This window comes from Passer domesticus, chromosome 10 (genome assembly GCF_036417665.1).
Source record: "Passer domesticus isolate bPasDom1 chromosome 10, bPasDom1.hap1, whole genome shotgun sequence".
NCBI lineage: Eukaryota > Metazoa > Chordata > Aves > Passeriformes > Passeridae > Passer > Passer domesticus.
The window spans coordinates 22,878,258-22,904,389 of record NC_087483.1 but is presented as its reverse complement, the minus strand read 5'-3'; the positions used below and the strand labels follow the sequence as shown (position 1 = coordinate 22,904,389).

General features: G+C 38.7%; 1 protein-coding gene across 9 annotated transcripts in view; it reads left to right on the top strand.

Annotated features, from left to right (window-relative positions):
* The window catches only part of MAP3K20 (mitogen-activated protein kinase kinase kinase 20), a 101,738-nt gene that overhangs the window by 17,162 nt on the left and 58,444 nt on the right, over window positions 1–26,132 (top strand). For all 9 annotated transcript variants that reach the window (XR_010369261.1, XR_010369260.1, XR_010369257.1 and 6 more), the window contains exons 3-8: window positions 12,392–12,479; window positions 16,668–16,769; window positions 17,538–17,603; window positions 18,551–18,579; window positions 18,696–18,833; window positions 24,855–24,941. Coding sequence is in view for 3 of the 9 variants with exons in the window: in XM_064434413.1 (XP_064290483.1) it covers window positions 12,392–12,479; window positions 16,668–16,769; window positions 17,538–17,603; window positions 18,551–18,579; window positions 18,696–18,833; window positions 24,855–24,941 (510 nt within the window). In the remaining 6 variants the exon portion in view is untranslated. The remainder of the gene's footprint in view (window positions 1–12,391; window positions 12,480–16,667; window positions 16,770–17,537; window positions 17,604–18,550; window positions 18,580–18,695; window positions 18,834–24,854; window positions 24,942–26,132) is intronic.

The window sequence follows — 26,132 nt, the reverse complement described above, 5'->3', positions numbered from 1 at the left end:
CTGAGAAATGAAGAACCTGCAAACCCACTTCAAAGACCAGGGCAGCTGCTTTGTTTGTCTTCTAAAAATCTGTATTTCTGCCTTTTTGCTTGGTCAATGTTTAGAACCATTTAAAAAGTAAATGTGACATGGGGACTGAGATCCTGCAGCTAGAGCTCCTTTATAATTACATATTCAACCACAGCCACACAAAGGAAAATGAGAGTCCCTTTTCCTTTATGTACCATATTTCAGCTTTCCCTTAGGTTTAAATTGGCGTTTTGGGCTATACTCGCTTGAGCCACTGAAGGGCTTATCAGAAAAGGAAGGAAACAGGGGGAGGGAAAGAAAGATAGATTTCCAAATGACAAGCGTTTGAATAGTCAGAGTTCAATCCATAAAACAAAAAGTGGAATCTTTTTTTTTTCTAAATAATGTGCTTTACAGTCTCACCTCTCATCTTGAGAAACATAAAAGAGCAAGTAAAAGAGATGACCCAAATCATAGAGTCCTTTGAAAGGAGAAATTCAGCTGTTTTGAACACTTACAATCAAAGGAAGTGGTTTCCCTAATTACATGAACTATGTGAAAGCTCTCAGAATAGCTCTTCCACCCCAGGATTCCTTGCACTTTAGAAGTTTGCATAAAAGCTCACATGGAGAATCAGATGCAAAGTGTTTGATTCAAATTTTATTAGGCAGAAGTGAGCATACATTCCTATCTCTGGGTTTGACAGCTGCTTGGGTTTGGACCACAAGCCTGGGTTTGATGGATTTCAGTCCTATACTTAAATCTTTCACTCTTCAGGTTCTCTGGTGAGACACCCCTATCGAGAAAAGTAGAATTGAAAAAATGGAGAAAGGATAGAGGGATTTCTTTGTGAGCTTTCAGTTGAGGATTCTTCACCCTGATTAGGCTGTTCATTGTTGTGAAAACCCCTCTGTGTACACAGCTTTTATGAGGAATTTTGCTTCCTCGCATTTTAAAGAAACTGTGTATCTTAAAATATACATTTGGAAGAATTGCAATCTGAATTCTAAAACTTTAGTATTATTCTAGCACCACCATTTACTTCAATCCATCAAAATTCTGAATTCAGTAGAGACTTTGAACAAAAAAGCAATATTTTCAAAAGACTGTTACACCTTGTGGTTTCTTTTTGTACATACACAATAATAAAGGTATGCTAGTCTAAACTAAACAGTGAGGACACATGAAAAGATGCAGGACACTTCAAAAGGCTTAAGATCTCTGGTGCTGTCCCTGAGGATACAATATGGACTAATTAATGGTTTAAATATTTAAAAATAATATTTGCAAGGTTTGCAGTAATATGCAAGACCATCACACTCGCTCTGCACAATAGTGACCTCGAAATGGTCACAATTCTCCCCTCAGAGCTAACTACAGTAATTTATCCAGATTTGGTAAAGACAGAGATAATTGATAAAATTGACCTTGAGGAGAGATCTAAAAACTCTTCAAAGTGCAACAATTCAAACTCAAGAAGGAAAAAAAGCAGGAGGATTATGACAGCGTTCTGCATGTATGGAATCGACCAAACCCTCTTTATAGTAACACTCTGTGCCAATCGTGAGACACTGCTAACTCTTCTTGAAGAGAAGGAGGAATGCTTCTCTAGCTCCTTTTTTTCCTGCCACTACTGGGGTTTGGTTTTTTTCCTCCCTCTCTTCCCAGGCAGAAGGAAGGACTTTACCTGGAATAAGGGAATTGTCTCCTAGAAGTAAACATCTTCAGGAGGCCAGTGGTGTTGCAAATAAAGTGCACAGCACAGTGGCTGCATGTGTAGAAAGGGAAGGGAAATGTTGCATAGCTGTATAGCTGTGACAGGATGGAAAAGAGTTATTGCTGTGTCTTCTAGAGAGTTGTGTCTCAGGCAGCAAAGCTTTACTAGAGGATGATTTTGCTTGGTTGATGGAGAATGCTTGAAGTCATTCCAGCCTTGCTTGACCTGAAGGTGGGCGTGGAAAATTACATCTGCTTGTGTCTGATTGATAAGAGTAATTTTCTTAGGCAAGGGTTTGGGTATGTCAGGCACTGGAAAATGTGAAGCTGTGGTATATGTGATGCTGTTATTCTTCCACACTAAAGGACCTGTTGCAGATTTGAATGTACTTGCTCCATGAATGTTTTGTGCCACCAAAACGTCATGGAGCTCCTGGAACCTGGATCCAGCTTGTGAGCTCAGTTCATTGTATTGAACTTTGCTAATCTAATCCTTGTCATGCTTGGAGCATAAATCCAAGCATGGATTTATGCTCCAAGTTAGTAGTTATGCAAAGACTATGGGCATTGCTGGAATAGGAAGAGATGCAAATTCTCTCTGCTGTACTCAGATGCAGATTGGAATTGTCATTAGCTGCAGCATGATGCCTTCTTTTCAGCTCTTTAGGTACAGCCCAGGAGAGAGGTTTTGTTGGACTCTGCATGTGACCCTGGTCCTGAAAGTTCCTGTGGTCCCATAGATATACAGTTCCTACTTCCTCTTTACTTCATTTACTGCAGGTCTTCAGCAAGCACAGTGCAATGCAATGGGGGAAGTAGTGCAGGTCAGTGGTTTTGTAACCACAGAATAGATGATCTTCATTTTGTAACTGGCCTTTTAAATGTTATCCATTCCCCATTAAGTATGTGTGATGTTCCTCTCGTATTAGTAAGTACAGAGATGTGTGGTGGTTACAGTACCTCTGGATGTTCTTCTATAATTTGGGGAAGGAACTGACTAGAGATATTGTTGTTTCAATGGAGAAGAGCAATGAGAAAAGAGACTGTTGACTTAATTTGATATCCTCTAGTGGTACAAGACCCCTGTGAGTTCTCTGCTCTTTGTAGGTCTGCAGGACCCAAAGCAACTGCCTTTGTAGCTCAGTCTGTAGTCTCAGTCTTCTAGATAAGTTCTTCTGGATTTCCTCTTCCTACAGAATTCAGAGATACTGGTATTCAAGTTATTAACTTTTTAAAATTGTATTTTGAGGCTGCCCATTTGTATTCCTATATAAGAAGGATTAGAAATGAAATAGCTGTTATTGCCATCTGTGTAAGCCAAGAGCTATAAAGACACCTAGATAAGATAGGGAGTTCTTTGCACAAGAAATTCATCACAGAAAAGTAAGGGAAAAGCTGAAGTTACATGTCAGAAATATGTAGTAGAGTAATACTAATAAATGTTGATGTATGACACTAAAAGCATTTTTTAAATATTGCTGGGTTTTCTCCCAAGTTTTTTATCTTAACCATTGTTCTGCTTGAAATTTTTTAGTTCTAATGGAAAAAAAGATTGAGCTACCATAAAGGCAGCATGAAGAATCCCAAGAAAAAAATAAACACAGGGTCCATGTTTCATAAAGATGAAAGCTTAAAATTTGATGAGTTTTGTCTAGTTTTTTTCTCTTTGTTTTTTGACCATGGCTACCCAATAGAAGTAGCATTTGAACCAAGTTTCTAAGTAAAATACAATTTCCAGTCTTTGACAAAGAAGAGTGACTTTTCTGAAAAGCAGCTAGAATTCACCATAATTCATGCTGGATGTTTTGGACAGTTTCACATAAAACCGTGATGTGTATCATTCAGATAATGGAGACAGCCCATTTTCCTGAAAAGTTCAGATTTGTGAGGTTGTGCTTTGGGGTAGGTAAAAATGCCTCTCTTGTGGAGGACTCTCATTCACTTCAGCAGAGTGCCAACATCTGTAGTTGGCAACTACTTTGCTTTCTTTTTATGGCTGCTGGTCACAGCTGTAATTTCTGTTTTGAAAGCTTTTGTAAGTTAGGTGGACTCCAGGTAGGGAACTATTCATACCTTTTCTGCGGGGGCAGCTCAGTTTTGAGTGACAGCTGCGGAGAGCCTTGTGCTGAGCTTCAGCAGCCCATGTGGAAAACAAAACCTTGTGGTGTGCCGTTAGCATATAACAGGTATATATAACACATCTTGTGAAGTGTGTTTTTTTCACAAGTGTGAGGTCAAGCTGCCTGGTTGAGTTACATTTTCTGGAATTATAACATTCATTAGGATTCCAGTAAGAGGGATTCCCATCAAGTGTTGTCCCTGTCATTAGCTATAGTAGGTTTGATTTATCCGTTCTAAGACAGGCTTTAAGTGAGTGTTCATCAAGAGCATGCTGGTTTTTTTCCCTTGTGGTTAAATTGCAGTTTTCATGATTAAGATGGAAAAAATACTTCATTGCTTCTTTAGAGGAGTGGATCAGGATGCATAAGTACTGTTGCTGTCTCTGTTGCAGTCTATGCTAATTGTTCAGCAAAAGCCTGTACAATGAGATTTGATTTGTTCTAGGTTGTCTTATTGAGATTCCTTACAAATACCCTGCAGAGCTCAGAAAAATCACTGCTCTAGTTATGTACATATGGCCATGGCTCCTTGAGGGTGGATTAGTTTTGCCCATCACTTTTATACCAAAATGCCTTTCCAACAAGGTGCTTATGAAACCTACAGTGACTTTGATCTCAGAAATAATTTCCTTGGCTGTTTTTCCGTTTGCTGGATCTGGAATGATCCCTGTATTGCATGTTAGCCATATCTTCTCACCTGGGGAGTATGCCAGGAGTCAAAGTTTCAAGTTTTATTATTCTCTTGTATTTTGGGAATGTTGAGGATTTTGTTACTGTTCTCCATAGTCAAAGCCAGTTTGTCTTCAAAGTGATTGTGAGTAACTTGGAAATTTCCCAACATTGAAAAGAGAAATTATGATTGCTGAAAATAAAGAGCTCAATGGGAGCTCAGGTATTTCAGCCCTGCTGCTTAGTCCACTCATCCATTGTTTCTGACTCAATTGCTGGTGTTGCTTTGCTGCTGGAGGCAGCTCAGTACTCCAAATCCGCCTGAATTAAAAATTGCAAATATTGTGGACATTGCTCATTTCTAAACTCTTACACCAGTACAATACATAGTTTATGCATGTTTTGAAAGCTTTTGCTTTATGTGAATAACAGCAGTGAAATCCAAACTAAGCTGCTTCTTGACAGATCTGCCTTTATCAGATACCTTTTTATCAAATGCTCACACAATCTCACGTTGTATGCTGCAAAATGTAACAGTCTGTGGGTATATTTCTACTTGAAATCTGTCTGAGAAATGAGTTGTTTTTCTACAACCTTTGTTTGTGTTTTGTTTGTTTGGATTTTTTTGTAAATGACAGTGTAAATGTAACATAGAATTTTTTCAAGCCTACTAACCATTCTGTAAGAATTTTCTGCAGAAAGTGCCTCTTCTTAGTTTTGTCAATCTGTTAGCAGCCTCTTCTCTCACAGACAGCAGATTTTTAACCCTCCTCATGGGGAAAACACCATGATTCTGCAATTTTTTAGTTAGTGCTGTGTGGGCTCCACACGGTCATTGTACTGACGGAGGTCAGAGGGAGGATTGAGCCAGTTAGCTTGGTCTCATTCCCTCCTACTGCACAAGGCAGAGGGTCTGCTGCCACATCACAAGGACAAAGCCCCTGTGATTTTTAGCGGGACCAGCCTGCTTTTCATGGGCTGAGCAAGCCTTTGCAGTGTTTTGACAGGCACATTCTGAATTTGCTAGATAGTACTTTTAATCCCCTAGCCATCAAATTATACATAATGTACCAAGTTCTGTGCAAAGGTTGCTATAAAGAACTATGCTAGAGTATAAAACTCGGTTTTCTTTTCAAATGGTCAATATCCAATGCATTTTACTACTAACAAATCCTATGGTGTTGCATGATGCAAATTAATTATTTTAAAGTAAATTTCATAAGACGTGGTGAGCCTAGAACAGAATACAATAAATTTATGTCCATATTCCTTATCTGTGGTACATTATGATAGTTTAACACAAATGAGCTGTCTTGGTAATGTGCATTTTCTTTCCTCAAGAAAAATCTTGTAACCTTAGAATTGTAACCTTAGAATCAATAAAATTTATTTAAAGTGTATGTTTCTATCACAGTATCTGGTGACATACACCAGTGGATTTAAAATAATGGTAAAATGATTATACAGCAATAAGAATTTATTAGTTTCCTGTACATTTCCACTTTTAGTCTCTGGGATTTGTAACAGTGTAGGACATAATTTTGGATGCAGATTTGGTGCTTTGAAAGATTTGCTCAATCAAAATGCTTCAAAGTACAAATTTTGTATGTCATTGTAGATGTACTTATGAGAATTTAATTCTGTTATTTACAGAAATGCTGGTGACATCAATCTGAGAATGTAATTTAACTCTTTTCTCTGTGGTTTAAGAAACAAGATACTGTTTCCTAATACAGCCTGAATATAGAGACTGTGTTGTAAGGCATAAGTGCTGACAGTTTTAACATGTAAATGGCCTATAGAAACCAGCTTTTTTTGGATAAGTTATCATCTAAATGAATACTAGAAAAGAAGCCCAAGCTCATCCAGCTTTAAGTGCCATGCCAACCATAGTTTTAAAACTATGATTGCCTACAGGAAGAGATAGTAGCACATATATGCTGGGAGTGTGCCCATTGAAGCACTTGGTAACTGCTTATTTGCAGGTAAAAAGTCTCATTGAGGATTCTTTGGCTTTGCCATGTCCATGTGATTTTCCTCTCGCATTGTTAGTATTAAAGACTATTTAATAGATTTAACAAAAATTCTCTGAACTGGACAATCAGTATCCTTTGCCTGTTATTTGGGCCCCCAAAGCACAAAATTCTTGTTTATATATTTTTCTGTAGAAAACTTTGTGGGAACAGACAAATCAGTAGGCAAAGTCCTAAATTTTTATTTTGTATCTGCACAATTTTCTTTTCTGTGTTCAAAACTGTAATAATTACTTAACATCACTGCTATATAATTCTTGGTAATAATTTTACATTTCTGAAATTCTCTAAGTATCCCCTTATTGCATATTGAGAAGATAATTTGTTAGCAATGACAGATGCTGTGCTTTTATTTCATGATGATATTTTATTTCAAAATTATATTTTGGGCTTGTTGACCTAGAGAAACACAAGAGGTGTCATCCTTTATTAGACATCAGTAAATTCACAGGAAAGGATTCATGAGACACTGGAAATGGACATGGACTGGATATATTTCTGAGCAGGAGTGTAGCAATAAAGGTGTGGGATTTATATGTGTTAGCATTCTGTATCTTTTTTGTATGTGATTTTCACTAATAGAAATGATTTTACTGAAGCATCAGCTGGCCTCTTCCAGCTGCCCTTGTATTAGAATGCAAAACCCCCTGAGAGCAGCTAAGTTGCAACTCTCCCAAGAGCATGACAAAGGTCAAAGCCTTTAAAATGCTACAAGACTTTGGAAAAAAAATATATTTCTAAAGCTGCCTTAAGTGTGTCTAAATATCTCCTTAATAAACATGGCAAATAGTTCTCTGGAAAATTAAATAGCCGAACTTTTGCACAATGTAATAATATATATTATAAGGCAGTTAAGGAGGTTGTATTAATCAGATTAAATAGCTAACATGTATAACTCTGTAATTTTGCATGGAGTGAAGGTGCCACTTGCTGTGTGGTTCCCTGATTTACTAACAGGTGATGCAATGGTCTCACAAGGGGCTGCAGCTATTTCCTCTGTTAATCCCAAACCGGTGTGCTCAGACCAGGGTGGAAAGGTACTTTACTCTTTCCAGTCAGCTGTTCCAAAAGCACCTGGAAGAAGTGGTGGTTGAGTTGCTTTGGGCTCAGTTTGTCTGGACCCATGCAAAAAAAGCCTTTTGGTACTGAAAAACTCTGTGAACAGGTGTCCTTTTGCAGTTCCAGCTGTGCTGCTGGAGCAGACTGCCCAAACCCTTGATCACTTCTCTTGACTACAAGTGTGAGCGTAACAAATTTCTAATATATTTCCACGGAGAACCAGAGTAACTGAAATATGCTGAGTTGTTTGGTCTTTGCTAACTTTAACTGCCTTGGGATAGGGAGCTCTAACAAGAGCAGCTGCAGCTGCTATGAGTAGCTGGCAAGCAACAACACAGCTGTATGCAAAGTGCCTCCGTCCACATCCTTACAGTCTTTGCGGCTGCAATTAAAGATCTGACGATGTGGCCTTGTCTGATTCCCAAGTAATGCCAGCTCAGCATCAGGTGGCCACTGCCCACATCTGCAGTCAGCACTGACCTTGAAGACCTCCTTAGAGCTGAACTGCACTTGCTGCTTTTGCTGCACTGGTACAAGGCACAGCAAAAACAAGTGAGGGCTTGGGTCATCCTGGTGAGCTCAGGCTTGTGCTGCTCATAATGAGACCACGCTGTCCAGGCAGCTTGCTTTGTCCCCTCATCTGCTGTTGGCTGTGCTTAGAATTTGTGTTGTGATTTCTGTCCAGCTATTGCTGAACAGACAAGAGCTGGAGGAGGACCTTGTTTTTACCTGCTGAAGCACCTGAAGATATGGTTATTCATGCATGGTTGTTTGTACTACAAGGTTAAGAGCAGTGCTAGTGGGTCTACAAGCAGCTCTGGGGTGATGTCAGTCTTAGATGATGTAACTGTCATTTTCACATATGTCAGTAAGTAGAGATTAAACAGGCATAAAACTAAATTACCTGTTAAACACTGTGATCCATACCATGGTTCAGAGGACACAATTACACTGTTTGTACACTTAGGGATTACCTGAATGCCAAACTCTTACACTGTGATTGTTTTATGAATTGGCTTGATTTACAGTAAGCCAGTAAGTGAGAATTAAATGAAAAAGTTTTCAATGTAATTTGTTCTGACCTTGGATTTTGCAGTATTTGAATTATGTAAGCAGTGGATTAGGTTTGTTTAGAAATCTGAATCCCTTTGCCTTTAAGAAATGTTGTGCAGTCTGTAATCCCTTCAGCAGGACTCAAGAGAGGAACATAATTTCATCCATACCTGGGATGTAAGTGCAGTATGAACAATTTTAGTATAGTTTGGTGGTCAGTAACAGGCTGTTACTAAGCTTATCAAGGCACTAAGCATAATATTCAACTCTGTTGCAGTTACCTTGTGTGACTGTGTGTCTGTGTTATGTCCAGGGAGTTTGTCTTTATGTGTTTGGATGTCTTTCATTCAGCTGAACTGACACTAGTTCTGCTTCAATCCAACCTTCAAAAAAAATTCCGTCTTTCACATAAAAAACTAATGTAATGAAGTAGTTGAATACTTGTTGCTTGTCTTCACTATTTAAGAAGTGGTGCTCATTTAACATGCATGAGATAGATAGCAGCTTTACTGAGGGAAGAGTGTCATGCCCAAGCCAGCAAGGGCTGACTTCTTCAACAGCTTGTAGACAGGTAGGTGCATGACAGGATTTCCTTCCAAGCATTTAGAAATTTTGGATTAAAGTACAGTTTTGATGCTTAAAGGTTATTCTAAATATTCTTGTTAGTGTCTAAGGGACCTTTGAAATACCAGTCTTTAACCGCTGCTTTGTAATTTGCTATCTGAAAGTAATTTTCATTGAAATATGGCACCTTCTTGTCAAAGATAGTACAAAAGCTTCAAAGATATGAACTGGCTTGCATCTGGTTCTCACTGTAAGGAATAAGAGTCTTTAAATTGGCTAATACAGTTCACAGCTGATCACAGCAACAGAAGAGAACAAAACATGAAAGGAATAGTCTAGAATCAGTAGTGCTAACAACAGTATAGTGATTAAAAGTATTTAGAGAGGATTTCTTTGTAATATAATGGTCCTTGGGAAAAGCTGGAAATTTTTTTACCCCACAATTCTTCATTGTCATATCCGTGGGCATTTAGAAGGTGCTTCTCTGGATTTCTTAGATAGAAGCTTGCATTGGTATCTGTTAAATCTGTTAAAAGATTAGAGTATGAACATCAGTGTGAAGGTTATGGTATTAGCTGTGGTCGACACAGCATTTTGTCGTTGTTCTGTAGTGTGATCTGAGTGTATATAACATAAATAAGATAATCTTAAAAATATTTTTTTGCATTTCCAAGTGATAAAAGCGCTGTGTGTCTGTGCCTGTGGCACTGAAGTACTCATCTTCTTGGCCTCATCCTCATATTTTGATTGCAGTCCCTGTCATGGTAGCACTGGGTGATTGGTTGGTGTGGGGTTTGCTGCAGTGCAGCCCCTCCTGTTGTCCACTGACTCTGATGTGCTTTCACTGGATCCAGCAGCATCTTGTGTGAGATGGAGAACAGTCACTGGGTTCTGCATATAGCTGTGGCAGGATAGGGAGCTATGGAACTTGGATTTGTTAATCGTGGGGCATTTTTAATCATTCTCCGAAAAGATTCATCAAGTACTTGTTTTATAGCCAGGGCCTAAATATATTATGCTATTGGAAAATTAAATATGAGACCCATCAGTTTAATTCTAATGACCTGTAAGTACTTGTATTTTAAACACCACAACAGATGGCATGCTCACAGCTTTGAAAATGTGGTGTATTTTAAGTATTTCACAAGATGGTTTTATTCCATTCCTCTTACCAAGGTGTTAATGAAAAGGTGGTTTAGATAGGTTTTCTAACTGTTTGTGTTATTCCTGTCTCTCATCAGAATATTTAGATAGCCAGTCAAGGAGAGTGAGGTCTCCTGGTAATCTGGCAGTAATGCTGGTAGGAATTAGAGAATTGAAGGCCCAATTGAATATTTCCTAAGGAATATACAAACATAATACAACAGTTTCTGAGACGGAGATTTACTCAGTGGTCATCTGCATCCTCCAGCCTAGGGAAGGAGGTTGGAGGTATAACTCATGACTTGTGCTACTGCAAGAGTTGCTTGTCTTGGGAGGATGTGGGGCTGCAGTTGTAGGGCAGAGCTCCTTCTGCTGGCAGATCCCCTGACTGGCTGAGTCTTGAGTGTTGCTGTTTACCTGCAGGTGAATCTTCCCACATTTGCTTAGATAGCTGCCATTTAAATTATTTTGTGGCCTTTTAGATTCACAGCAAACAGGAAGGCTATAGAAGTTTTTATGCAGAAACCCATAGTACATCAGCTGCTGCTATTCTAATAAATTTAGAGCTATAGCAAACCAATATTTATTTGGCCTGTGTTTTGTAGGTGGTACCAAGATACATGTGCTTATGTGCATAATTACAGATGAAGGCATTAGATGACTCAGTTTTTTGCTGTTGTTGCTTAAAGACTTTTTTGAGTAACTTCACAGTTTTGAAGACTTTAGCTAATGCTCAGACATTTACACATATGCAATTAAATCCTAACTATAGCTTTGAGCTTAACTTAGGTTACAGTAACTCCTCATGCTGCTTAGCCTGCCCAACAAGAAAAACAGTATTACCATCAAGTGAGTAATCTTTTTTCACAGTACCAGAAAATTACCTTTTAAAATGTATGCTGTTTTCAGCAAATCATACTGCAGACTGACTTACCTACAAGTCCATAAAATAAATTATTTGATCACATATCTGAGAACATGTGTGAAGACTCACCTGTGGGCAAACAGCAACACTCCCACGGCAAGTCAAAGGATCTGTGAAGGGATCTGTCAGATACTTTTGATAAGTTCTGGGGAGTTTATTGTGATCTTGTTTTTGTTAGATGCTCTTGCCTGGTGTAGAGTTAACATAATCTTAAAGTCTTAAAGCATTACTGTGAAGAAAAATATAAAGTAGTACATATCTGTATTTGCATAATATGTATATTTGTATAAAAACATGTCTGAAATCTGTTAAATATTTATTTTGATGCACTGCAGAGGTGAAACTGTTGAGAGACCTTCCTGGAAATACCTGACCTTTTTTCTCAGAAACTGCAGGGCTTATATGTGTAAATTTCTGTGGATGCATTCTCATTGTCTTACAGTCTCTTGCTCAAACCCAGCAGCATTGTTCAAGTTGAATTTGAAGGTTTTGTGTATTTATCCAGAATTGCCAAAGATCTGTAGTCTGCTTTGAGGAGCAATTTCAGCTGCACTGCTGGGTATTTGGCAATCTCAAGCATGCTTGCTCTGTGTATTTAATCAGACTCCACAGCGCATGCCTGGAAATTCCACATTTCCAGTAAACATTGGATGGAGCTCTGTGTGCATGGTATGCTGTAACAGCCTGGAGTGCTGGACTCGCTGAACCCATGGTACTTTGTGCATAAACACAAACTCTGGATCGGACTGCTGCTGCTCTGCCAAAAATCCCACATCTTTCTTGGAACAAAGTTCTCCAAGATCTTCAGTTTTTCCAGAGACTTAACTTCCTACATCAGTGCCTTGGCCATGAAAGAATAGTCTCACATCTATTTTTCCCACCCCCCCAAACATACAAAGCATTAATCTGCCAAACTTTCTCACTAGGTTTTCAAATGCCAAGCATTTGTGAACAGTCTTTCCTAGGTATATGTGTGCTTATATATATGCACATAACATGCTGTATATGTCTATATGCAGTGGGGTATGAAATAAGCTATCATAGTAAACGAACCATTCTGAATTGTCTAACTTGTTTGTTTATTTGTTTGTTTTCAACAGGCAGAAATACTCAGTGTGCTCAGTCACAAAAACATCATTCAGTTCTATGGAGCTGTCATTGAACCTCCAAATTATGGCATAGTTACAGGTAAGGAATTTTGTCTGACCTTTTTCTCGACTCTGTGAAGTTGCAATGTTACAAGGTTATCTTCAGTGTTACTCAATTGCAGTGTTTCATTAATTGTTCTGGTTTTCTTTAAATGTTAAGAGTGCTTGGCACTACCTGCCTCAATGTGATTGGGAGTGCAGGAGGTGGGAACGTGTCTGGGAGCATAGCTGGAGGCAGCATGGGGGCAGGTGAGGCCTAGGGTGTTCTTAGTGCACAAATGCAGGACTCCTTTAAACAGTACCTTCACTGTGTTCTCTTACCCTGTTTGGAGAATTGCTTTCTCATTCTAATTGGTGTGTCACAAAAGTAGAGGTTCTCATGATACAAGTTCTGGCTGGTTCTGTGAGGAAGGCGGGCTGGGTGTCTGCTCAGAGCCAAGCTGCCCCATGAGTTCTGCCTGCACTGAAAGTAGGAGAATTTGCATTGTGAGGTTCCCAATGGGAAGAGCTTGAAATAGAGTCAAGGGTTAATAAGGCATTGTAAGACAGCTCCCTTTATTCATAGGAAACTAGGTTTTGTTTGTTTTGATATTCCTAGAATTATGCGGAAGTTGCTTTTTGTGTTATTGTTGGGGTATTTTGTTGGTGGGGGGTTTTATCCTATCACCATTTTAAGCTTCCTGCTCTTATCTTGGGAGATGGTCCAGATATAGAATTTTCTCCCTTTCCTGTATGGGACAAACTACGTAAGATAGGAGTAGAAAGTAAACCCAAAGCAAAGACATTTCCCAACTGCTCAAACAAATGTTTGGAGAGATAAAACCCATGAAAGCCTGGATTAGGAGGCATGTTTTGGCATGTCTCTAACTTTCAAAGCTCAGTGTGAAGGGTAGTCTTTTGCATGTGGCACAATCTAACACAAATTTGAGTCACTGCCAGTCAGGTTTTTGTTGGTTGGTGGTCAGAACTTGTGAAAATTCAGTTATTTCTACCTGCCTCTTAGACTTCTGCTTATCACAGCAGATGGCAGTGTAATCTGAAATGCAGCGCATTTCAGGGCATGGGGAGCTTTGCTTACTCCAGGAGTATCAGCCTACTGGAGGTCATGGTGTGGCAGACAGCATTCCAGAGGTGCATGGGTGACCACAGTCTGCACCACTTAGAAATGCACTGATAATGGCATACAGACAGGAATTTGAATTCCTTCTGAAAGCAATAAAATTAATAGAAAGCTAATAAATCAAGCAATGTAATTTTACTATCCTTTTTAATGTAAGCGTAAACCAGCAAGCAGAGTAGCAAAGGAGAGGTGTAATCAATGACCTGGGATGATGTCTAGATCAGAAAACCTCGGGTTGATCTTGCAAAATGTCAGTGTTTGGAGGACATATAACCTGCTTACCAGTCACAGGACAGACAGCAACTGATGTAATCCACTGTGCTGTTGAGAATGGGGACTCTTTAGCTGCCTGTGAGAAAGAGACTATGGTGTGTAGTTCAACAGGTTTGTTCCACAGGGAACTCTGATCACACCTGGCTAAAGAAGAAGGAGGTTTGGGGATTTCTTAGCAAACTGTTGATTCTCCCTGCAACTTCTAAGGAGACTGGAGTCCTGTGGATTGGAAAGGAGGCAAGGCTCCATTCCCCCACACCATTTTCAAATGAGAGAATGGCTACTGATAAAAGAAATGTTAATTACACTTCAAATGTCTTTTAGAGGGATTTTCACTTTGTGATCTTCTGGATGGCCTTCAGTGTTGCAGACAATCCTGTGTTTAGTCAGAGATTCGTTTCTTGAGAGAGAAAATCCCAAATAAGAAGAAATCTTGAGAAACTAGTGTTTCTTGAGAGTGATGGAGATGAGAGCATTCAGCCAAGTACTAGCATGTACTGAGCATTAGCTGCATGTAATATCTCATGTAGAATTAAAAATATGTTTTCCTCCTTGGATGTATGTCAGTGTTCCAGCTCATCCTGCTGCCTTGTGAGCTGCTGTCATGGATCCCATCACTGTAGATGTTACTGACCATCTCTCAATATGTAGTTTTCAGATATGGCTTTTGGTCACAGCACCCTCATCCCAAAAGGTTCTCAGAGCTTGTGCCCCCAATGCACAGAACCATATGTATGCCACCACATCACAGGGTGGGTCCAGGAAGGCAATCAGAGCTTTTCTTTCTAAAGCAAATGTTTCTTTTTCATTATTTGCAAAACTGTCCTTGCAATATGCTTTCCAAATTCACAAGCTCCTAGTAAATATCTGTGGCACAATAAATATATTTAGAAATATATTTTTAGATATATATATTTATAAATAGATAAAGAAATACTAACAGTGGGGCATTGTTGATTGAAGCTTACTTGCCTCTGTTCACACAAAGTGGCAAAGGGCTGAAGGAGCTGAGTTGTCCCCTGACCCTGATGGATCGAATTATGCATTGTAAAGGCATGCAAAGCATGCAGCCAACCTGTTCCTGAAGAATCCATTTATAAGACAGATAATGACATCATGACATAAAAAAAGCTTCTGTTTTAATTGTGGAAATGTGCAGGTCAGCAGTTTACTCCTCTCTCGGTGACATCAGAAGCAACACGTCTGTCCTTGCAGTGGGAGGTTATGCAGCAGTGATCCAAAGCTGACTTGCACTTGAGTGTTTACTTTCAAAGGACTTGCTATTTTCTCCCTCTTTCATTTAGCACTGGAGTCTTCCCATCTGACCTGCCACGTTCTAGGCTGCAGATTCAGTTTGGTCTCAGTTTCCTTCCCCACACAGTGATCTCCCAGTGTTTTTGATTTCTTTGGTTAGGCACAATGGAAATTTTTGTATGCATTTACACTATCATGTATCAATCATTGATTAATATTATTATTATTAACAAAATTCAGACACATTTTATAGTCTTAAAGGCAGTGATTTTGTGGCTGCTTTGAAATAATATGAAGATTTTGAGAGTCTTCTAGGTAGGTTCTAAATTCTGCCTGAGAAGCACATTGAATAGCCTTGGGAGAGAGGGACAAAAGGTTTAAGTTGCTCCGTGTATCCCCCTGGTCTTTGTGCTACTTTTGCTGCACTGGGTGGCATCTGTCTTCCCTGTCATTGCAAACAGATAAAAGAAAATGTATCAGCTGTTTCATCTTGCAAACCTCCTGTTGTGTTTTTGGTGAAATATGAATGAATTCTAAATAAGATAAAACTTATTTCTATTAATATTTCATATTAATAAATGCTGAGCAGAAGAGCTACAGGCTTTAAACTACTGCAGGTCACCTGCAGCACAAGAAAATCTGTCCTGCTTATCTCAGGGTTAGACTTCTGGTTTCATCCTTCTGTTTTTTCATGAACAAGTTATTTGATCTGCTGTTCTGTTTCTCCATGGGGAAATAGGAAACCTTCTACTTGCAAACTCTTTGTTTGTAACAGAGCATTATATATTTAGAATGTGGCTTTACTTAAAAAAAAACAACTAAAAATTGTGGGTTTTTTATGGGGCATAATTTATACACAGTACTGCTTATCAGTGGGGAGTATCCTCTGATTTTGGAAACAATAAGATGAGTCTGATATCACCAAACTCATCTGTTAATTGTTCTTCTGATCAAGAGTGGCTAATTCACTGTTTAAAAAAGTAACAATTTTAGCTTATATGAAAGTAGTACTGTAGAGATTTGAGTTGTCTCCAGTTTCACTCCTAAATATGTGTAGGGCTAACTAGCTTGTTATTCCTGCTTTAAGCCCCACAACTCTGACAGTCAGACTGTATTCCTCCTGCCAGTTCCAAACACCAGTGGGCCCCAAATGCCCTTGTTTGTACCCCAGAATCCTGCTGTGGGATTCTGTGGGTGCAGTTATGGGAAATTAAGAGAAGCATCTGCTTGTCCTGACCAAGGAGCATGCACAACCTTTTACTCTGGAATTTGAACTGCTTTGCCTGATCGTTCTTGATGCCAGACCTTTCTAATGCCTTTTCATTTTAATGCCTGTTTTTCTATATGATTACACTTTTTGGTGTGTTTTTTTCATTTTTTGTTAGTAGTAGCTTATGTCTGCATTGGGATAATCAGATAAACTCTCCTACTATACTGGTAATAATATTGGGCTGTTGAACCCAAATGCTTGGTCATTAAGCCAGAGGACTGCTTTCTGGAACTGGCAGAGTTTCTATTATGTCTTTCAAGTTAGGTGCAATGTTTTTAAATGTCTTGTTTGTTGCTTTTTTTTTTTAACAGAGTATGCTTCTGCTGGCTCACTGTTTGATTACATTAATAGTAACAAAAGTGAAGAGATGGATATGGATCATATCATGACCTGGGCCACTGACATAGCTAAAGGTAAGCAACAAGAGTGGCATATACTGCCCTACACAGCCAGCAAATGTAGAGCTTCCTTAGGCAGGAAAACCTTCCTAGTCTTTCTTATTGAGATGGTAACAAAACCAATCAAACATCTATAAATAAAAGAAGCAAAACCCATTCACTGTTCTTTTTAATACGTTCCTTGTTTATTATGAATCCAAAAATATTCTGGAGTGAAAATAGCTTCTGTGATGAGGCAGTTCTGGTGTACCCCTAAATCCCAAGAGGATAATTTTGCTGATGTCGTGTAATTATGAGATAAAGTGTGTAATTGACCTTACATTTGATTTGATTTGGAGCATTTAAGGAAGCTAAGGACTTATTCTCAGCAAACATACTGAAACTCTTCATATAATAATGAAGAATAAGCTGTTCCATCCTTTGTGTTCTCCGTGACTGACCACACAAGAATCAGTGTAAACTAATAAAAAAAAAGTAAATTCATATCTGGCTTAATCATGTAGAGACATCTCCTTAACTATATATTTAGAGAAAATAACTACATATGTTGTTAAAAACCATTAGCATATCCAAATAGATGCTCTGAGAGACACGTGAGCTTTGGTTAGTGCTTTTTACTCAAGGATGATGGGAAGCTTTGGTTGTCCTTCAGCACGTCAGTATGGCACACAGGTATGGCAACTTGTAATGAGTACAACTAGTGGGAACCAGGAATCATGACTGCAGAAATGTGATGGCCCTGCTCAGCCTGTCTAACCAGATTTGTTCCTTTCTTTTGTGTAGGAATGCACTATTTACACATGGAAGCTCCAGTCAAAGTTATCCACAGGGACCTGAAGTCCAGGAATGGTAAAGCAGCAAAACTCTTGAAATACTCTGCATTTACTGTCACCTGTTAATGTGGCATTTAAATCTGTGCCCGAGCTTTTTGAACAAGCAGAACTAGCTAATACCTTGGTTGTCATCAAAGCTGCACTTGCTGAGGCACAGAAAATCTGGTTCCCTCCTCCCAGTCCTGAGCCTGTCTGAAGTTCATTACAGATCTGGCATCATCTAGAGCACTGTGGAGAAGGGCTCTTCCAACTTGTGTCTTGCTGGCCATGACTGGCCATGAAAGCTGATGAAGCCTTCAGATACTGCCTGGGCACTCCTTCTTTCTATCTGGAAAGGTTGAATATGAGGAGAGGCTGGCAGACACCAGACACAATAGACTGGATAAGGCCTATTATTTCTTATCAGAAAATCTTGTCTTGATTGTGGCTTTTTTTGAGGTTTGACAGATATTCAGGCTTTTGAGTCATACATATTCAGTGTGGAGTCTGCACTTAGCAGTTGACAGTAGTTTCTGAAATTGCTGAACATTGCCTTTTAGATGAAACTTCTACTACTAGTGGTAGGATAGGAGAGGCACAGATTTTAATAATGCACAGATTTCAATAATGCGTAATAGTCAAGAAACATCCAGGTCTCACCACGGTTGAAGCTTTTCTTCTTTTATTAATGACTCTTTCAGAGAGCCTCTTGTTGAACCGAACTGTTCTGGGGAAAATGAGGTTCATCTGTGTTGCTGTCTTTTAACTCAGTAATGCCTGAAAGGTTTTGCATTTGTTCAGAGACTTGCAGATATTCAGCAGATGTTCTGTCAGCTTCTCAATGACACCAGGACAGGTGTGCACATTCAGATGCTGGCTCACCTTAGGGTCATTTGTCTTATTGAAAAATGAAGTATTTTGCTATAAAAATGTACTGGGCTTGCTTTTTGCATTCTTGTAACCTTTTGTTTTTTTCATTTTCAGTTGTTATAGCTGCTGATGGTGTGTTAAAGGTATGAACACTTTAATTATTTGTAGAGGGATATTGCTGCTTGACTGGATGTTTCCATGTCTGATGAATGCAGAAATACTCATTATACCAGTTTAATATTTTATTTCTTTTTGCCAGATCTGTGATTTTGGTGCCTCAAGATTCCACTCCCATACGACACACATGTCATTAGTGGGCACTTTCCCATGGATGGCCCCAGAAGTTATTCAGAGTCTTCCAGTGTCTGAAACATGTGACACGTACTCGTACGGAGTGGTGAGTGCCTCATCTCACTGTGCATTGTGGCAGTTTGTCCGTGTGACAGAATTCACATGCTGCAACTACAGCAATTCTAAATAAGAGCAACAAGAAACACCGCAGTTCCTTCTAAGACTGACGCATCATTTATAATGACATGCTTGAAAATGATAGGAAGAACATAGCATCTTGCATGTTTAGTAGCATCTGATTAGATTAGCAGCATGCCAGTGTAGGAAGTGCCACAATTATTCAGCATATGCCCAAAGGCTTTCAGGAGCTACTGAAAGCATCATGAATATCTGCTTGTGTTTTTTTGTTTTTGTGGAACCAAAGAGAAAAAGTTTGTCTTGTAATAGGGGGGTAACATTAGCATTGCGCTTTCCCCAAAATAGAGTGTCACTGATTTTAATTAAAAAGCAACTGCTCTTTTGCTCAATTATTTAAAAGACACTGCTGTAGCTATGATATCTTATGAGAAATCCTCTGCTAGGATTTTTCCTGTCCTGAGGAGCTGAGTGCCTCAGGAAAGAAAAAATCCTAGCAGAGGATTTCTCATAAGATATCATAGCTACACACTGCTATCACTTATCTGTGAGAATAGACCCCATCTGAAACTATAGAAGCCCAGCACTGCTTTACTGAAGGGTGGGGAATCAGGTATAGTTCATAAGAATGTCAGGTTTTTGTATTCGGTAATGTGAATTTCTTTACTCTGTCCACAGTTAAATTCTAGTTTAGTTTTTCTCTGCAATACCAAGTAGGCTAGAAATAGCCCTGCTGGTCGCATCAGTTGTGTGCCTAACCCCATAGCCTCTCTCTGGAAGAGGACAGTAAAGAGTATTTCCTTTGGGGGCAAAGAAAAGGAAGTGGAGCTCTAGTTTCCATGCATATTGGTTCATTAACCATTTTTCTGTTTGGATTCAGCAGTGGGTGGCAGAATGAGAAATTCTTCATTACCTGCCAAGTATTGTCTCTTTCTCTTTGAGGAATGGGAAGAGGTAGATGTGAGGGAGGCACTGTGGTTTTAAGCTAGCACCTATGGCTGCTGTCTCAGTGGAGGGTGACTTAAACTTTTTGCCAAACAGTTGTTTATAGTGAGAAGAATTTTTGAGACATGATGTGACATCACTTATCAGTGAAAGTTTGCAAGGAGCCTATACTGTCAGATTCAAAATCCTTGCTTGCTTAACTGAACTAGGTCACAAAGAGTAAGAGAACAAAAGCTAACAAATGCAAATATTAATGTAAACTGTTACTGGAAGCAATCATGTATTGTCCAGTGAAGGGGAACATTGCAGTTTCAAAACTGAACAACAATGTTAGAGAAAAAATTCCAGACATGGTTTTATAGTTCAAACTTCTCACATAGTCATCCTAGTTTGAAATATGGTAATGTTTTCAAAACATTAAGGTAATGTTTTCAAAGTGGGAGAAGGTAGGAAATTGTTTAATATCTTATCATGTCAAGTATTAGCAGTGCCTTGGAAACTGTTGTGAAAAGTTTATTTTACCTCATTGAAAAAGTCAGGTTCCTTTGACAGTTCTGTGCTTGGAGGTAAAACTGAACTATCCTCCTTATGAAAACAGTTCAGTGTTACCAGAGTGCTTTTACATTGTTATGGGCATGTAGTGCTACTTTAGAATGTTTAGTAATGACCCATGATTTTTTATATATTGTTTTTAAATTAATGTGTTGTACTGTGGGTAGAAGCTTATGAATTCATAAGCACTTAGAAGTAATTATTCTTTTTATAACTCTAGTCTTGGAACACCATCATTTTCAGAGGAGATAGACAGGTAGAAATGAAGAATGGCAGTGGCCAAGTTCTCTCTTTCTGAAATAACTAATATTAAGGGGTTATACCAGCATGAAATGGCCTGAATATAACACTGAAAGTTGGAATCTCCCTATAACAAGTGTTATAACTACCAGGGAAGTAGCTAGGGGTCTGAAAACAAGGAATCTGAGAAAGGGTATTTTTGTCTCTTTAAGTTATGATCATCTATAAAAACAAAATGTAAAGAATCCCTTTTTGAAGCATAACACTTGCCAGCAGCTTTTGTGCTAGAGAGACAAATCTGCTTTACTTCAGTTAAAGTCCTCTTAACAAAGAACAGAATCCTTTCAAATGTAAACTAGTAAGATGCTAGGAATAGATATTTCATTTGCAGTGTTTGTCATCTTTCCCGTGGTTTTCTTTAATTTCCTTTCTTCTATTTTTTTATCTGACAGTCTTTTCTTTCTACAAACCCATCTGTGATTTTAGATACTCCGCTTAAGCTGTGCAAGAGCTTTTTTCCATGAAATGTTGAAGTCTTTCTGCAGCCTCATAGGTCTGAGCTGCTTCTCAGCTGAAATGAATTTTCCTTTTTGTGAACAGTTGTATACGTGTTTGTAGCTAATGTTTAGATTAGCTTGTCCTGCCCTTCGTGGGTGGTTAAACAGGCCTATGTATTCTCTGAGATACATAGTCAATAATTTATAATACTGTCATAAAATGCTAAAGCTAAATTTTCAAGGAGAACCTATTACCACACAAAGACAGATCTTACACTTTCCTTCAGCCATGCTGTAGTTCCCCTTTCTGATCCATTTCCAAGTCTGTAATCTAAACAACTAAAACCAAGTGTAACAAGTGATCAACCCTGAAACTGACTTGTATGTCACTGTGTGTTGCTCAAAAATTATTCCTTGCCATCTCTGTCATTCCTTGCTATCTCTGCCAGATAGGAAAGTGTATGTGGAATGACAGTGTCACTCTAAAAGCTGTTCAAAATCATGAAGACATATGCTCAGAATATATTATCCTGGCAGAACTGTTTGTAGTGCACCACAGTGTCTGTTTGTGTATCAGTATAAATGTATTTAATCACAGAAAGCTCATCCGATGTAGTTGAATTATTTTATCACTTACAAGAACAAATAAGTAAAACGATTAATTGGCTATTGGTGGCCTAGAGACTGCCATTAAATGTAGCAGCTGTTCAAACACTGCTTTAGTTATGAGAACATATGTTATTTATAGAGGGAATGTTGGCCAGCTCCAGGGGTTATCCCTACTTGAAAAGAATGATGCGATCTCTAACTGCAGTTGGATCAATGCAGAGAAGACAGACCTAATTTTCATGCCTAAGGGCAGTACCTCTGTGAGTGCAATGCTAATGCTTATGCTGTACCTCTGCTAACTGTGGCTCCTGACCATTGTCTGTGAACAGTTTCCTGCCAGACAAAGCATTTTTTTTTTCAGCGAAGGTGTTCAGTGTGTTTTGTTTTCCTCAGATTACTTACTTGGATGTTCCCCTATCCAAATGGCTCTTTGAATCTTTGTTGGCTTTGCATCAGTGGGGGGACAGGGGATGGGGTAGAGGTGTTGTGGGTTTAGTTTTTCCTTTGGGTTGTTGCCACATAATTGAGAGGATAGGAATTGAAATGCACAGCTGAGCTGACATGTAAATGTGTGAGCTTTTTCTGAAGACCACATATTTCTAAGCATCAGGTTTGTGTACAGGGTGAACATTCATACATTTATCTCTCCTTTCTCTTCCTCTATATGCAAAACTGAGTCCAGCATCTTCAGAGGCTGCAGTTTACTGCACTATATTACTTTGCCTTACTTTGTTTTTCATCACTGTTTCTAGCTTGGCAGTTTTCTCTGTGAGCACCTGCTGTCCATCATCACAGAGATGTGATGTGATTGGGAAAGCAGGTGATCCTCACCATCACAGGTGGGAGGGGAAGCGAACCATGTCAGTCTCAATCAGATTATACACCAGAATGGAAAGATAAAATAATGTCCGTATGAAGTGAGCTGGGGTGCCAATTCTGAAAATAAACAGAGAGTGCCTCACAATAGAGAGGCTGGGGTATGTTAGGCTGAGGTCCTTGTCTGCTGCTGAATCACCCTGGGGACAGGAAGAGGCAAGTGAGAATGCTTTTTAAAAGACTGCTGATGTAGTCATTACCTTAGCTGATGATTCAGGGTAGCTAGTCCATGAGAAGGGGTTGAAACTCCTGTAAAGCTGAACATAGAGACACGTCACGTTGGAAGGAAAGGCTTTCTCTGTACATTTGGTCTGAATATGAAAATTGCATTGTTGTTAAAATATTTTCTAAACCTGTGTAAGTAAATGCAAAGGTTTCCAACATCCCACTTTTGTATCTTTTACTTTCATTTATTAGTAAAATGAAGGCATCAAGAACAATCCTTCATATTGTGTCAAATTGCTGTTTTCCTCTTCAACTGTGTGCAGTCTTGGAAGAGTTTTTAGCTAGCACTATTGGTTTAGGGAGGCAGTGATCTGTTTGGGCAGTGGAAATAAACACTAAAGGTGTCATGATAAAGGAATTCGGTGCAAAATGTTCTGCACAAACATATGTGCATGAATGAAACAAGACAGCTCTTAAAATTTACAGTCTTCTGAAAGAAGGATAGCACAGCAGTAGTTTTCCAGCTCAAGGCTCTTGAAGACATTTAAAATGTATTTCATTATGTTCTTTACTTGGAAGGTTATTTAGATACTGCTCTATCTTATGTGCAAACTTGAGATTTTTCCTCTGTAGTTTCATGGCACAGTCCCAACAGATGAAGTTGTTCTGCAAGGCTGCTCAGCCACGTTTGATTTGGTCCAGGAACCTTTGTTTTAAACTGACTGTTTTATACACTGCTTTTTTTGTCTTAAGTACATGGGACTGGTAATTTTTTTTTCCTTCCCTCACAATTAATTTTTTTTCTCTACCAGTAGAGAGGAGATAATTTGAGTTACAATTGAGGTGCCTTTTTTTCCTTCTGAAAGGATTGAACTGAGGCTAACAGGGTAATTGAATAGGTCTGTGATAGTTCTCCCCATATATTTCTAATTCTCAGAAAAGCTGTTCTTATTTTTCCAAGATACCCTTACCTTTACTAATCAGTCTTCTGACTTAAGCAGAATTATTCAAATAGGTCTATTGTTGGAGTACCCTGTTCACTTGATTAAAGGCCCAACTCTGCTTCAATGCATTTTTTTGCTTGCCCTCCATCTGTCAATATTGTTCCATTTGCTTTTTCATTATCTTCATAGCTGTCCACAATCCAGTCAAAATGGTGCAGCTGGAATAAACCTGGGCACTAACCCAAACAGTGAGGATATAGAGACTTGTATAAGGATCTTAATGCATTTTGGCAAATCCTGCATTAAAGATTCTTTGTTGTTGTTGTTATACTTGATATATGAGCAGAAGAAAAAGTTTGTAGATATTTACAACAACATGTGTATATGAAAGTTTTGCTGTTAAAAAAAAAGGGAGACATATAAAAGTGAAGGTACCAAGTGCTATTAATTTGGTTGAATACCAATATATTGTCCCAATGGCATAAAAACAAGTTGGATTCATTGACTTGAAGCCTTTTTGATGATGCCAAACTCTTTTCTACAGAGTAGCTCAGATTCTTGGATACTGTGTTACCAAAAGGCTACAAGCATGCAAAACTAGGAGATCTTTCTCTATCTAAGGACAGCATGTCTATAAAAACTCAGGGAGAAGAGAGTAATTTTTTATATGCTGTATATTGCTTAGTTTAATACGATCACATACTTGGAGATAAACAATTACAGTTTTGATTGCAAAATTGTATTTTTATAGGCATATCAAAGGAGCTAAATACCTTTTGGATCATATTCACTGGTTGCAATCGCATAGAAATATTTTTAAATGAAAAATTACTACAAAGCAAAGATATGCCTAGTTGGAGCTGAGAAGGAGAGGAAGAGCGTTGTCTTCCCAAGTGCCAGTTGCCAAATGTGAACTTTATAGTGTACAAAGATAGTAAAAAAGCAACCTAGTTTTTTCATCTTGGCTTTTCTGTAGAGGAAAAAGCAGAAACATTCAAATTAATTTTGTGAGAGGATCTTGCACACAAACACTGGTCCAAGTTCCTGCAAATGAAAACTGGTTGCCTGGTAATTGGATACAGAATAGAGCTGTATCAAGGTTTAATAATGTATTTAAAATACAAAGTACAGAAATAAAAATTCTTTTCTTTTTTTCTCTTCCAGGTTCTCTGGGAGATGCTAACAAGGGAGGTCCCCTTTAAAGGCTTGGAAGGATTACAAGTAGCTTGGCTTGTAGTGGAAAAAAACGAGGTAAGACTACGTTTCTACATTCAGGTACATAGATCAGAAAACAGTATTGGGGTTTTGCAAAAGACTTTTTCATCTTCTTCAAATTGAAAGTAAGTTCACGCGTATGGAAAGATTAGCAGTAGGAGCTAACACAAAGGGTCAAAGTGATGTTATTCCTCATGAATGGACCCTTTACATCTAATTGTTGCAGCTTCACGTCGTGATGCTGTAGATCAAAAATTGTACAAGTACTGTACTAGTTTCTCAGTCTCAATTGTAAAACCTAGGGGTTTGTTCTTAGTGATGAAAGAAGCCATTGCGTCCAAGGTAGGGGAACAGTTTAACTCCATCTCCTGCGTTTAGGACATCTTTTTACTGGCCGGGAGTTGATATATCTGTAAGAGACCTTCAGCTACTTCAACTTAACTCTCCCAGCAGGAGTCACTATAGTACAAGAAACTGCCGCTTAGATGAAAATTTCAAAAATAAAAGAAGAAAAAATAGTTTTAAAAAAAGAGAGAAATTACAGTTTTGCCACCTACGTTCAACACTACATTGAAGATGAGCTCCTCACTGGTATCGGCAAGGCTGTGGCATAGCTGCAAGCCTCCTCATGCAGAGTCTTTCCATTTCAAAAGCACTTCAGTGGTGTAAACACCGTTTGTACAGTGTCCCCAGCCTCGCTTTTCTTCTTCTCACAAATTGAGGCTTTCAGTTAGTTGGACATGTGAGCGTATATCTGAACACATAGTCCCTTGATATCAAAGACAGTAACTACATTTAAAAAACATTTAAAGTTGTGACTGTACCACACACAGACAAGCATGGAAATCCTCCACAAAGATGAAACCTCCTCTATCTAGACACAGCGGAAGCTTGGGAAACATTACAATGGCGAGGCACCGGCTGTACAATACAGATTTCTATTATTCTACATAAACTGTTTCTCAAAATGCTTCAGAGTTAAACAGAGGAGTTAGGTTTCCTCCTCTTAGTTTAATGTTTTTTGTTGGTGTTTTTTTTCCCTCTCTCTTTTTTTCTTCTTTTTGAGGACTGGATTAATTCCAGTGAGTGACGCTGTGATATACCAGTTAGTTGGAAATGCTACACTAACAGTGTGAAGATTGTGAATGTGGTCTTCTACTGCATTTATCAGAGCAGGGGGCACAAAGACACTCTTTCTCCTAGTCCAGAAAAAGCCTTACACATAAT